General features: G+C 35.8%; 1 protein-coding gene across 1 annotated transcript; it reads right to left on the minus strand.

Annotated features, from left to right (window-relative positions):
• Positions 1–5038: 5038 nt before the first annotated feature.
• LOC149674107 (uncharacterized) lies at positions 5039–6748 on the minus strand. The gene is made up of 3 exons (XM_089838616.1): positions 6611–6748; positions 6041–6539; positions 5039–5727 (listed from the first exon to the last, which is right to left on the minus strand). Exons 2-3 carry the CDS (start codon positions 6537–6539, stop codon positions 5039–5041), a joined length of 1188 nt encoding a protein of 395 aa, XP_089694742.1. The 5' UTR covers positions 6611–6748.
• Positions 6749–15603: the final 8855 nt, after the last annotated feature.

Below are 15603 nucleotides of genomic sequence, written 5' to 3' on the forward strand. Positions count from 1 at the left end.
TGAAAAAATTACATATCTACGCTTTTTCAAGAACAATTACATTTTCCGAAAACATTTTATCATGAAATTAATTATTTTGAAGGGATTTCGTATAAGCACCTTGACGGACATAGTTTTAATTGTTGCTCGCTTGACAAATTTTCAAGTTTGCATCAAAAAGAACACTTAAATCGGTAAGTTGCTAAATAGACTGATGTTTAAAAAATATGATAATTTAAATTTATTTTGTTCAGACTAGTTAATAAACGAATGCCGTATACTTAAGACAAAGCAACATCGTTTATCCTGTGTGGTTTTTGTTAGTAGGTAGCTATCTGTATCACTGGAAAAATATGATATCGGTATAAATATAACCAAAGGTATAGGTAAAGATTACATAAAAAGAAATACGTTTCAGTACCAATGGCTTGTTATATTCATTTCCATTCATTACCAGTTAAACGAAGAAGGTCACACTTAACATAACCCCCCCCCAAGAAAGTCTAAAGTACGAAGAGGGAAATTGCAGTGCAACCTTTCTTTCACAGTCGCGACATTAGAAATGTAGCATTTCGATATACGAAATTAAATGTATGAATTCGCGCAACACCCTGGTTTGGCATCACCAATTAAATATTTACATCTTCCTTTCGAATTATGTCAAAGTTCGCTTGGTCTTTTCAGACACAGTATTTCAAATATTCAATATTAAATCCCTCAACACGTGCTCCCTTCAAAATAATTCATTTCATGATAAAATGTTTTCGGAAAATGTAATTGTTCTTGAAAAAGCGTAGATATGTAATTTTTTCAATTAATTTAGAGGGACTAGATCGATTAACAGTAAAATCAGTTGTTTGAATTTAATATTGATTAAGGATTAAATGGATAAAAATAACTAAAAAAATTGCAATATCTGAAACTTCAGCCAATTGATAAACCTCACACATATCGTTTGTTTTTTCGGCCTTGGTCCAAACCAAGACGTTTTTTATAATTTACTATGAGCTCACGCGGACCAGAAACCAGCCCCATTATTATGCTACAATATATTTGAACTATTTATTTATTACCAATGCGATATTTTAAACTAATTTGTAAATAATACCCCTAGACAAATGACCACCCCAATTTAAATACTAAATAAATCAACTTTTACTTTTATCTCTTATATCTTGAAACTAAAATGTCGCAATATCAGTAGCATTACAGGAAGAATTTAGAAGTGCTTTGGTTGAGTTGCTCGACCTTGGGTCGGAGCGCCTCTAACCATAATGTCTGCAAAGTTAGTCCTATTCCAAAATCACAGCATTTTAGCTTTATGGCTGATCCATTATTGAACATCGGTTTTTTGAATTTAACGTTTTAAAATATTAGTATCCGAAAGACATCTTCATTTCATACGGGTGTGTTCAAATAGTATCTAATATTTTAATATACAGGATTCTTTTTAGCATATATATCACATAGTTCCAGAACTGAACATGATTTAAGCGCTGTTTGTAGGAAAATAATCCCCTGGAAATATTTGAAACATTAGTTAACACTAATAGCAGTCAATATGGTGCAGGCATATAATAACATGCAAGCCGGACATACTTATAGTAGAGTTCTAGCATTCTGTCAAATACCTTAAGCCCATCACCACTAAGCATGAAACTAATTAAAAATTCGTACCAGGCATACACCCTTTACGACTAGAAACGTATATAAAGTGTAGCCGCCAAGTATCATTGACCCGAACAACGCCGATATCTCGCGAAATGCACCTTACCAGAAATAGATAGCAATGCGCATGCGCGGCGAAACCAAATTCATCTCTACCGAATGATCTATGCATTTAAACCGGGAGAACAGCTATCACCGGTTGAAGTTATCCTGCCTTTTACTCTACTGATCTTCGTTGTTAGGATAGTCTATTTCCGCGGTTGAGAGTAACAAAAATGGCTTTCGTTGGAGTCGGGGATATATACATGGCAAAATTAAATGTTTATATCAACCAAATGATAGTGAACGAGGTGCATTTAAACAGTGGCACGAGAGGGTTAATGTATTCCAGGTTAGTTAAAGAAAATATAAATGAAAAGTATTTAAAATCTCTCTCAAATTACCTAGTTAGTGCAATAAATAAGGTAGAAAGCGTGGTTAAGCCTTGCCATTTAAAGTCGTGTAGAAATGATCCTAATATTCAACCAAAAGAACTACCTCAATCTGTTCAATTATCAATAATAAAATCGATTGAAATGTTATTAAAAAAGTGTAGACATGTGCGATAAACAAAACATACCGATCAAAAGAGTTTTTGAAAACGAGGAATAAACAAGAAAGAAACCAGCAATAATCAACAGTTCAGCTGTTCTTCAATTTAAATTTGCCTATCTAATGTTTGCCAAAACTCTAAAGACTGATTTTAAAAACGATTTACAAAACTGTGATCTTGGTGTTGATTTAATGTGGAAAGAAGGAAAGAAGTTATTCAATTTCCTTGGACCAGAAGAAAATAGGGGAAGTACGTATTCGTACCTTTAGCTAGTGCAAGTCGTCCTTCTCTCCCAGAAACAAGCTATCGCTTTAAATTGGCCAATCAGAGATAGGCAGAGAACCGATAGAAATTTTTGAAGGTGCGCCACCATACCGTGAGAAACCGAACTACAGAGTATAGACGACGATTTCCGTCCTTCTTTCGTCCGGGTAGATTGACATTGAAAGTTATCGTTCAATTAAGAGTTAAAAATGGATAGTTCTGTCCAGTGTAATTTAGTATATCGTGAAACTAGTGACAAGAAAAGCCAGACAAGTTTTAAAGGCAAAACTAAAGGTATTCAAGTAGAATTTTCGCCAAATTCGAGTGACTCGTTAAGCCTCGGCCATAGTAAACTCAAGAAGTCAGGTACCATAACAAAATCAGCATTCAGCTGGATAGCAGACGAACCTTCGAAGAAAATAGTTTCTTGTATTCATCCGCGGTTTCCCGCCAAAAAAAGCGGATATTCAGTGGCGCGAAAAAACCGATAAAGTGACGTCTCGCGAAATAGCTAAGAATACGTACTTCCCCTATTTTCTTCTGCTTGGACGTATGGTGTATGACTTTGTCATATTGCTTTGCAATGACGGAATGCAAGAGGATGCTTTTATTGATGAAGAATTGCCGTTAGTTCAGGTTGAAGTATCAACTAAAACAATTCCTGAAGAAACGGAACAACCACTGCCCAGTAGTGTTCTAGTTTATTGGTTAATAAAGATGAATGTCATGATGTTGACCGTGTCCGCCCTGGCCCTGATGTGGAAGAGTTTGAGAAATCTGAACTAGAATTTGAACTTCCACCAGATGATTATATGATTGCCAATAGTAAAGCTGATAAGAAGTTAGCTTTCTGTGAAGATAACCTATTTTCATTATCTGGAATCAGAATGACAGACCAGTCCATTTATCGGCTTGGAGGCGGCTGTATGCGAGATATTGTAAATGTCGCAAAACTGGCCAAAGATAATAAAAATCATAACCTCGAACGACGAACCAAAGAACGAAATATTTTCGAATTAGGTATAGCTTTAAGTTTAAGGGGAGCCGAGAAAGATGAGCTACCGTTAGAACTTAAGATTAGGGATAACGGTAACATGTCCTTCCCTAAGGTCTGCTTTTTTGAATTTTTGGCAAGAGTAAACAATGAGGCACGGAAATATGCCAGTGTGGATGGTTTCCAAAAATATGGGACAATGATGGTTAAAGAGTGTCAACGAAATATACAAGAAAAGATGCCATGCATTTGGCAAATGTTTAAAGAATCTCTTCCATTAGAATTTGATCCAAAAAACGAAACTGTGAAAGCTTTCTTCAGTATTTGGGTTAGAAAACTAGTTAAGGATACAAGAATACGTATCTAGTCACATGGATAAATATTCTAAAGAGACTAAAAAATAGGAAGGGGGGGCCACACATTGAGAGATGATTTTTATGCTGCGGGGTCTAAAAACAAAGCAACCAAAGAAAAGAAAGACAATAAATTAACTGAAAGAAACCGCAATTTATCAATGAAAAGAAAGAGACTCTTCACGTGTTATGAACTTTCCACAGTTGAATTAATTGAAAACCATAATGGTGATATCTTAAGGCTAAACCTAACATGAAACGTGCTCGTGAAGTTAAAACCCAAAAGAGTGATGTTCTTATTAGTAAAGCCATCAATATTCATGTTCCTTGGAATAAAACATCCACTAGTCAACTTGCAACAGTACAAACCTCAAATTCTAAAGCTAATAACTGCGATGAAAATGACAATATCGGCTCAAATTGTGACAAAATCTGTGATAAAATCAATTCTATTGGCGCAGAAAACTCTCCGATCAAACACCCTAGTCATTACAGGAAAGGATCTCGAGTAGTGAAGAAAACCAATGGTAGAATTAAATTTCCTAGCAATCAACCTTTAAATATAGAAGAAACCATACCATCTACATGTGGAAGTTCAGGAAGAGTTGGAAAAAAAGATACTTCCATTGATGCAACCCGAAAGAGTACCATTAAAATAATCAAAAATTCTAAATTTTTTGAAGCCCTCAAAGATTTCCAAGCCTAAAATGTATTAAAGCTTTTTAGATGTTAAATTTGAAATTAATTTTGTATTTTTAGAAGCTTTTGAGACATGAATTTTTGGGAATCGTTAGAAATTAGTTGATATTTTAGAAGATGGAAAAACAAAATAAACATGTTGTAAAATGGCGAGAAAAAATAATACAAAAGGCCTTTGAAATAAAATATTTAAAGAATTACTTGTACCAAAATTGTGATGCTTTATTTTTTCAGACATTAAATCAAATTACAAATGCAAATAATACGTTAAAATAGCTAAATGCCTTCTCGAATATAAAGGTAAGTATACCTGATATTTTTGTTATTCACGTTCTTTCCATGAATGTTTTTTTTGTTAAAACTGCCTTTCGAGCTGTGGCATAATGTAGGCTTGATAACTTGCTCCCTGTCGCATACTTCATCTGTGAAAATAGGCTTTCAAGAGAACTGCAATTTACACGTAAAGGGGAGAGAAAATAATCTGGATTCCTAATTAAAAAGTCCTTTGAAAGGTTGATAAATCCAAACACCATAATTATCATTAGGTCCGAGGTTTTCCAGCTGAGAAATGGTTTGTTTCGGGGCAGTAAAATTATATTCTGGATCTTCTTCTAGAAGTTTGCGAAACCAAATATCAAAATATTTAAATCCTTCCTTGATAGAGTCCAAACAGGAGGTATTTGAGGCTGAAACTCTCCCATGCGATAAGATGCCATTTTCAAATATTTTATTGCTTGCTCTTAAGTAGTCGTAAACTAAGCCTGCAGTTTTCCTCTTTGTTTCAGTTGATTCCAAACTATTTTTAAAATGGAATAATTCAGAAAGGACGTCCTCCTGCTGCATGATTTTACTAGGGACAACGTTTAATCTCGTCCAAGAATCTCGAATAATGTAACTAGTTAAGAGTTTTGGAACAAAGCGCAACTGATTCATTTCAGCTCGCTTTTCGTCTCTTCGTTTAAGTGCTTGAATTTCGGCCCAACCAAAGTCAACTCCGTCTTGAGAAAATTGTTTAGGTCCTGCAGCTCTTGAAGAAAAAAGAGCTTGGATAGTGTTTTTCAGTTGATGTGACGGACAAATGACCCAGTGAATTTTTCCTCCATCATGAAACGGGTTTTCAAAAGTTGGATTTATGGAAATATCCACATCGTTGTTACTTTTTGCAAAAGAAAAGGGACCTTTATGTCCCATAGTTGCTTTTATAAGGGACATGTTTTCGCTAGCACCGTCACAAACAATAGACGTGGTCACAAAAGAGTAAAGCTTCTATCGTACTAAACAGAGCCTCACCGATTAAATGTTGTTGAAAGGAAAAAGTGGATGTAAAGTAGGTCCCTATAAAATCGAATTCTGATGACAAGTCCCGCCAAAGGAATTGTAAAACGTATTGAGTAGGATTTTGCGTTTTTGGTTTTTCCTTGTCCTCAGTTAAAATGTCATTTAAATCCTTGTACTCTTCCCTGGACATGGCGAAGCCAGTAAATTCCTTACTTTTAGAGTTCCAGAGAATATTTTCTATGACTTTGACCTCGTCAAAAACAAGAACTCCTTCTCCAAGAGGTTTCCTATCCCCTCGCTTAATTTTCTCATCTTGGAATTCCTTGTATTTATTCTCCTGGTCTGCTAAATATTCCTGATTTATCCCAGGCTTGTGGTGGAATTTCTTCGCGTGCGTTTTTAAAGTACGTTCACAGGGTAATTGCAGGATAACAAAACCATGTAGAGCATTGTATGCTGCCTTACTTCTGCAGTAAATAGCCAAAGCAATTCTTAATGTTATTGCACTCCATCTGTTTGCCTTTTTCCCATTCCTACATTTAATTTGATCTTGAAAAAAGTCTTTTTCATCCAGAATTTTTTTACATTTGGAGTCTTTCTCCCAGGAATCTCTAAGTAACTCTCGGGTTCCCTCTGCCAATAATGGATCACTCAAAGTTGCATCAAGCTCATTGGAAAGTTTGCCATTTATTATTTTTGTAATTTGTTCCATCTGAACATAATGGCCAGGATTCAATGTTACTTCGTATTTTGTAAGTTTGGTCTGAAGCTTCATCATTTTACCCTCCAGTTTTTTTCTGGCCTGTTGTAAGCGTCCAAGTCTTAACTTCCTACTATCTGGAGATAATTTACCAATGCTGTAATTGCTTGTTATTCTTTGTCGTTTAATTTTTCTTGTGGGTGTTTCTGCTAATTTTCTTTTGCGAGTATTTGCGATGTACGAATATGTAAAACCACACTCTTTACGTTGTTTTAATCTGGAGTATTTTGATCTTTCTTCCTCTGTGGTTGATCGTTTGTAGTAAACGGTGCAGCGTTTAGACTGGTATCTTATCGAGGGATAAGATAAACTCACGAGGCTAGGTGGTTAAACCACACCATCTTTTTCAGCGACTTTTGTACTTATTCCATGACAGAATACATAATTTCCTGAAGTTGACTCTTTCATCAACATGTTATTCAATAAAACTTCATCAATTTCAATATTGTAATTGATTGGGTAAACCTCATCAGGTTTATATAAAACGGAATAAGTTAATGAGCCATCATTTTTTATGATTATCGTCACAGGATGTACCATTGGGCCTAGAAGCCCCAGACAATCTTTTCGGCTGATTTGTATTATTGAGTTTTCCTTTTGGTCTATTTTAACCTTTAAAATAATAGTGGTTTTAATTCTCAAGCATTATTTTATTGTATAAATCAAAGAAACACACAAACCTCAATGTTTAGTTCCGGAAATAAAGTTGTATTTATGGTCCTTAAGACCTTATTTAAAAAACAGTTTTTTGCTAAACTATTTTGGTTAATGTTTGGGTTGCACTTTTGTAGTCATTTTCTGTACCTGGATCAGTTTGACAGTACATGTTGGTAGAAAAGGTTTTTGCTTTCCCACTAGATGCTTCAATTTCAACGAAACTGGGAGTCTGGGGGGTAGACCTTGTCGTAACTTCAAATTGTTTTACTGCGGCATCTGTTCTTCCATTTGGAGTACTACTATTTGTTTCAGTACTAACTTTTAATGGGATTTCTTTGATCTTATCCGGAAAATAGCACTGTGTTTTAGCATCAGCGGTTTTAACATTGCTAATATTGTTCATAGATTTCTTGTTTATATTTGAATACTCACCTTGCAATATAAGATTACACTGCGTCCTAACGTTTTTCTTCTTTACAGGAAGTTTCACATTAAAATTATACGCAAATGTTCCGGCCATATTATGATGCAAATGATTTAATAATTATAAATTCCAAAATCTCTTACTATCCTACTACTCAAGGCCCAATTCGCGCCTAAATCCTAAGCAGACGGCATCTTCCGGGTCATCACGTTGAAATTGATTCCAAATAGTTTGGAGAGGGGGCGCTTTGTTAGTATGGGAACAGTTTTGAAATCTTCCTACCAGTACAATGCTCATCATACGGGAATGAGTTCAAGTTTCATGCTTAGTAGTGATAGGCTTATGCAAATACGGATATTTGTTGGGTGTGTAAATCGGCTGTAAGGTATGACGGAAGTAAACCATTAATCTTAAATTAAAATTATTAGAATTGTATTTTCATATACAGGGTGTTCCAAAAAATAGGGTAGTAGTATAGTAAAATGTGCTGGATACACATTGAAGTGGTGGACCCTACTTTAAAGATGGACTTTATTCAATCTAACTACGCCAAAGCCGAGGCCAAAACAATAAAAGCAAAAGTGCTATCCATCTACAACGATGTATATGACCAATGCTCAGTAACCTCCAATAGCTTGAATGCAGTTCAAGACCCTGTTGGTATCTAAGCTTACTATCCTAAACCGCCCGTAAGGCTAGCTAGGTGTTCTGAGCTTCTAAAATATCTGAAAGACGACCTTCAACCTCCCAAAACTAACGTTCTGCAGTGGTGGAAGGCTAGTTTTTCCTTGGTTTCTTATGCATTCGAAAGTTGCATCTGCTTCTGGTGCACTAACATTGCCCTCTATGCAGATATCAAGGTGTTTATAGTTTGCTTAATTCTTAGGCCACTGAAGACGTTTATCCAGGAGTCTCAAAAATGGCCAGAGATTTCTTGGCCATTCCTGCTACCTCTGTTCCCGCAGAAGAGATTTTTCGCTAGGAACAAATCTCGTGACATCCAAGAGAGGTAGCCTAAGTTCCGAAACTATATTTGCAATGATGTGTTTGAAAGCTTGGTGGAAATAAATTTGTGCAATTGGATAATATTGTAAAAATTAATTACAATGAAAAATAAAACTATGAATGCAGTTGCTTAAACATTTATTTAAGTTATGTTCCAGCACTATACGTCAAATGCGATACAAACAAGTTGGGAAAACCAAAATATTACCTCTCTGTGTCGAGAAGATTATATAACCTTATGTATCCAATGAAAACGTCGACCTTTTTGCCCTCATCTTTTCCCGCGCTTTGCGCATCCGCATTTCATCCTTACTCTCAACATTATCTTCCTCCATTTTAGATACAAAAATCAAATACTCACAAAAAGAAGTGGCAAAAACCTGCTGGCTCTCTACAACCACTTAATTTGACTTAAAAGCCAATTTTCAACAACAATAATATACCGGTAGTTTAATTGACAACCTACTACCATCGAAATTCTCATTAAGAATGGCTCCCGCGGATAAAAAGGGCAATTTTCAACTAGGTGGGCTTCATCTCATTAGATTTGAAAAATATCATCATGCCTAACCGTTTGGATTTTTTTAAAGCAATCCTAGCACCAAAAAATATTTTTTGATACAAAATAAATGTTTTATATTCTTACTAAGAATAAATCAAGAGGATAAAAAAGGTCTGTCCTTTCGTAATTTTTTAAGCTTTTATCATGATTACTCTATACAACAGTAACAAGGAGTATAAACCCATTACTGGAAGCAGTATTTTTTTTTTCCGAAACAATCTAGCTTATGTTTATCCTCTCTAGACTTCGCTAAAAACGTATTACTCCTACGTAAAATATTAATAGACAGGCAAGGATTCATACCATTAAAGGAGTGCAATATTATCCATATTTTCATTTCATATACAGAGAAAAGAAATTATTATGTTTCTGAGAGGAGCTTCCCATTTTTGTTGTTGTTCTGAAAAATATATCGCAATGCACGGGCCTTGATAGATATAGGAGGCAATGAATGAAATATATCACAATGCACGGGCCTTGATAGATATAGGAGGCAATGAATGAAATATATCACAAAGCACGTGCCTTGATAGATATAGGAGGCAATGAATGAAATATATCACAATGCACGGGCCTTGGTAGATATAGGAGGCAATGATAATCTCTCTTTGCACGAGAGGTTTATCTTTAATATTTAAATAAATATAATTATTTTTAATTATTTTAATCTTCAATAATTAGATTAATAATAGTTAAATCGTTTAAAATAAAGTTATACGTATTATCTTCTCAAACTTTGCTAATACTGACGTTTAAAGTGAAGGGTACCCCTCTTGCCCGCTTTCTTCAAATTTTGGGGTATATATACGATTCGTTTCCATTATAATAGTAAGGAAAAAGCGCAATTGCGAAAACCTTTGGTGGCCGATCCCACCTTAGGGAGGCTAGACGTTTCTCGTAACCCTAGCTGATCGCCGCGTATATCCTAAAACCAAACGATGATAATGGAGTAGAAGCCAATGATGCAGATTGGTGTCTATTTGGAATAGACGGAAGACCAGTGGATGGTGATGTTAGAAGCCAGTGTAAGTGCAGACTGGTGTCAATGTGGGATTGACAAAGAACAGAAGATGGTGGTGATTAGAAGCCAGTATGTACAAACTGGTGTCCAAGTGGAATGGACGATCACCCGAAGATGGTGGTGATTAGAAGCCAGTAAGAACAGACTAGTGTCCGTGTGGTATGGACAAAGACCAGAAGATGGTGGTGTGAGAACTCAAGTAGAGGAGCCATTTCCGTGACTGTGAAAGCAGTTCGGAAATGGCGAACACGTTTGCTCCGATACGCAAACTGCGAACGCGGTCACGTGGGTGTAACAACGGACAGACAGACAGACAGGCACACAGACACGGCCGTTACAGAACCTCTCCTGGACTACGTCATACGGAGAGGTAAAAAGCCATGCACTTAATTTTGAGTAAGCAAACCATGGCAAGTGATAGCTTCATAGCGCAAAAAGCCTTAGCCAACAACTTGAAAATCGATTGCACGAAGGATATTCATTATTTGTTACTATGTACATAGTGAAAGCATGTAACTCATCACCGATTAGTATGAATTAAGGTGATCGAAACAGTCCGGTATTTAAACTACAGAACGGAAACGCTCCTATCAAGAGTCAGGTGCAATGGTATTTGTCTGTTACGTACTTTATGAATAAAGATAAACCCGATTCGTGGTCGTTTACCAACAAATTAAATTTCAAATCCTTTACACAAAATACATGCAGATAAATACCAAAATATGTTCTATATGCTTTGATAATGAGTTCTTGGGTTTGAAATGGAAAATAAAATAGTTAAACATAGTCTGACAGGTAATCGCTCACAGATTACGGTTCAAATTATAACGCTCCATGTAAAATCTAATTGAATTAACATATTGTATTTGCTAATCGGTAAAGTATTTTTGGGGAAGTAAATCCCAGATGGAATTTTAACGATTACTAAAATGGTGATTTTTTCGTAGTTAAGAATTATTATCCAAGCGCTAGTACACATTTGCCAAAAAATATATATATTATTATACCGATTAACCATAGTTATTTGAATTTATCTGTTAAATCGATCAGAAAACCCCGACCCCTAGCGATAAAAAACCAGCCATGTAATAAATGTTATCAGGTTCGGCAATCTGATGCTTCGCAATGGTACGGGCTATTTCTGGTCCCTCAAATACCGTGCTCTCCATTATTTGTTTCAAAAGTAAACGAAAAAATTCTTTAGAAGGACCTCCTAAGTCTAGCGCACCTTCGTTTTGTAGAAAGTCATCCGTAAAAGTAACGTTCATTTTAGGCTTTTCATTGAAGCTTTCTCTGGCAAATGCTCGGAGTGCTCCATCAATAACATTACTTCTAATAACATTGATTTCGTTCTCTTTTTTCCAAGTCTATTTTTGAAGCCAATTTTAAAATAATGCTCTTCAAAGTACAGGAGTTTCCAATGATAATTTTTCATTGCTTTCTTCTTCGTCAGTAAAGAACATAGAGCCTACGAGCGCAACACTGTCCGAGTCTAGTTCTTCCTCAAATAAATGCGAACGATTTAATGAGATTGTGGATTGTTGTACATTGAGGCATTCTGTTATATTTTCAGAATTGGTCGAAGCGTTTCTAGGCTCAATGACAAAGTTTTACATATTATCCAAATTGCTCAAACCGTTACTGGGCGCACTGAGAGTGTTTGGTACATTTTCACTCTCTTTTGAAGCATTCCTAGGTTTAACCACTTCGTTTAATTGAGATATAGATAAGAAGAAATCCTTGAGTAACTTTGATTATCGATAAAAAATAGATAAAAGTAGATAATAGAAAAAAAGACTTTCGTAAAATTTGTAATATTTTCATGAATTTGTAAATTATTCGGAACAAATAAATTGCGTTAAGGTGGTATTTTTCATTCATTGTTGATTTTAAAGGAGAAAGGCTTATGATATGTCTATAACAGTACAATACGGATGCACTGTGAAAATATGAATGAACAAACAGTATTCTGTATGTCTTTTATGAACACACAAATTTGTCATATTGCCTTATGAGAAATTCCACTCCCTCTTTAAAATTTCTAACACTATGAGTATTCCAAGAATCCGAACAAGTTTTCTATACAATAAAAAGGGCACGATTTACTTAGAGAAACAACTCAAGTTGGATGTTTAACCGAATCTTTTCTCTTTCAAACGCATGTTATAAATTTATAAGATGCGATATGTATGTGTCGGCATAAGTCTAAGTTGTAAACTCAACGAGGGGATAATCACTAAAACTATTAAATTTATAAGATGCGATAAGTGTGCATCGGCATAAGTCTATGTTGTATACTCATCAATGGGGTATTTTAAATGGAAGTACTAGCTTGTGGCCCCGGATATTACAATTATAACGTAAGTAGATTTATTGAAGTAAGGCTTAAGGGTTATAATTTTTTGTAAGTGCATCGAGGGCTATTCACTCTGATTTTCTTTACTTCTTTTAATGGGTATTTACGGGCATTTCGTTTCACCACTGTTAAAGGATGCGCGTCGTGGGGGTACTCACTCACGTTTTCATTCGTGACACTATACTATAATTATGACAGAAGTAAAACAATTGAAGTAATCATTTTAAAACAGAGATAGTGCATCGAGGAACTAACCACTCAATTTTTCTGTACGCCTGTTAAGTACGGTACGATGTAGCTACCCTTGGGTCGTCTTGCATAAATAGTAATAGACGACTTATATTACCTATTGGAAGTTCATCGTCTTGTGTTACATTCTCGCGGTCTGATTCATCCAAATCTTTTATTCGGCGAACGTACAAAATGCCTTTACCCCAAATTCGATGAATAACATCACCACTTAATTCGACTCCAGGAGACAAATGTGGGATAACTAAGGACGATCCTGAAGACTTTAAAAACACGATTCTGAAAGTAAAAATGATTTTGAAGAAATAATTTTTAGATGAAACCTAAAATCAAGGAGTAATATTGGTTTTTTGAGTTGCCCGGAATGTCAGGCAAAACTACACGGCAACAAACCTTTTGTAATAGATTTAGCAAGGGAAGTAGGAAGTGCCATACTCATTCAGTCTCACTGTTATTATTAAGCCTAATAAATTTGTACCATGATTCCCTCGAATATCTCTGACAATTTCTCAAATTCCACGTATGTTTTATACATAACTTACTCCTCATTCGGTGAGAGCTTGTTAGCGAATTTCTCTATTATTTCTTGCTAAATTTTTGACACACTCCATTTTTTTTTAAATTCTGGTCATAAAGGACAAATCCTTGGGTTTCCAGGCTGGTTTTTATGCCCCCTCTTGGAACTCCGATTATAGATTTATCCGGAAGTAGGAAGATGTTTTTCACAAAAACGGGAAATTGTTCTTTCGGTATTTTGGAAGAATTTGGTCTGTAAACCAAACAAAACAAAAAAAACACTATCATGACCTATAAAATATTGGATTAAAATCAGGCAAAACTAACCTAGAACTTGAACTTCTCGAACTTTTACGTTCCGATCCTACAAAGTTGAAAGGTCTCTCGAGAGATCGACTCCTGTTTGTAGAGACAGCAGCTCCCGTCGATCGAAACAAACTTCTCACTTCGGCACCCACAGAACCAAGCTCGGAATTGATCGAAGGTCTGTTAGCCCTGTTTATTTCTTGATTAGGTAAAGAGGGAATTTCTTCTGGCTGAATTCTTGTGTGGCTTTTATAAAGAGGGGGAGCGACTCTATTATAAAGAGGGGGAGCGAGTCTATTATTAAGAGGGGGAGCGAGGCTTTTATAAGGAGAGGGAGCGAGGGTATTATAAGGAAGAAGAGCGAGGCTTTTATAAGGGGAGGGAGCGAGGTTTAAAGAGAGGGAGCGAGGGTATTATAAGGAGGGAGAGCGAGGTTTAGAAAGAGAGGGAAGGTTTTGAAGGGAGGGAGCGAGGTTTAAAGAGAGGGAGCGAGGTTTAAAGAGAGGGAGCGAGGGTATTATAAGGAGGGAGAGCGAGGTTTAGAAAGAGAGGGAAGGTTTTGAAGAGACGGAGCGAGGTTTAAAGAGAGGGAGCGAGGTTTAAAGAGAGGGAGCGAGAGTAGTAAGTTACCACACTTTTAGGCATGCAAATTAGCCGAAAATGATCCAAATTTGCATAATTCAGAAATCCCACTTTTGACTATGCCTGAAATGATCAAAATTTGCATATGCGCTCAGAATTTGTATTATCACACCTGTCAATCAAAAATGTTAATAAAAGCAATTAGTAAATTGATGAATACGTCATTAGCAATAAATAACTCGACAAGTAAACATGGCAATGTTAGCACCCGCTTACGATTCCTTTTACATTACTTTACCTAGTAATGCCTCCATGCAATTATATCCTGAAAATACTAAAACAAGTTATAGAACTGAACTACCTACAACGTATAATTTATCGGATGGAAATTGGGAGGTTGGATTGTCGGAAATAAATATGCCTTCCAAGTGGGATAACATAACTGATTGTTTTGATGAATTTGTCGTTAGATCGGTGGATCTTGATTATGAGTATGAAATTGGGGAAGGGGGTTGTGGTAAATTGGGTAATATAGTGAGGGGGCCGAACGACGAACCTACTAGTATATACCAAAAATTATTCGAAACGTTTAAACAATCAATAACAACAAAAGCTAGGGATGATATAAATTTTGAAGTAATAACGAAAGAGGGAATGACATTTATGCAAATTAAAATTAGCGGAGACAAACAAACGGCTATCAAGTTTCCTAAAGAATATGGGAAAGTACTTGGAATAGCGGAATTAGATTGGGATCGATGGATTTTTCGGGAAACATATATAGCTAGTAATCCTTTAGACATTGCGCGGGATCAATTAGATACCAGAAATTTGGGTAAATTCCAAGTCAAACAATTTGTTCCAAGGGATCGAAATAGAGTCGTTGACGTTGATAAAGATGTTAATAAAGCATCAATCGAAACGAAAGCTTACACGATACCTCACGGAACGTATGAAAGTATAGATACTGTGGTCGAAGCAATGAAAATGGTTTTACCCGAATCGAAACGAAAATATTTCGATTTTGTGTATAATAAAACAGGAACAGTAACAATCAAATGCGGGGTTGGTATTGTTAAAGAGAATACCCCATGGAATAAAATAACCAAAAATGAGGCTAAATATATGGATTATTTTTCAATTACATTTCCAAAAGATAATCCCGGATTAGGTTACATGTTAGGATTTGATAAGAGTCAAGTAGACACTCCGTTGAGGAACAATACGGAAAGTAAACATCTCGGAGATATAAATAGAGGTGTACAAACCTTATTCATTTATACGAGTCTCATATACCCCCAGGTAATAGGTGACTCTTGGGGTGGGCTTTTACGTACA

This window comes from Phalangium opilio, unplaced genomic scaffold (genome assembly GCF_054372755.1).
Source record: "Phalangium opilio isolate 3A_F unplaced genomic scaffold, DU_Popi_V2 ptg000046l_1, whole genome shotgun sequence".
Lineage (NCBI taxonomy): Eukaryota > Metazoa > Arthropoda > Arachnida > Opiliones > Phalangiidae > Phalangium > Phalangium opilio.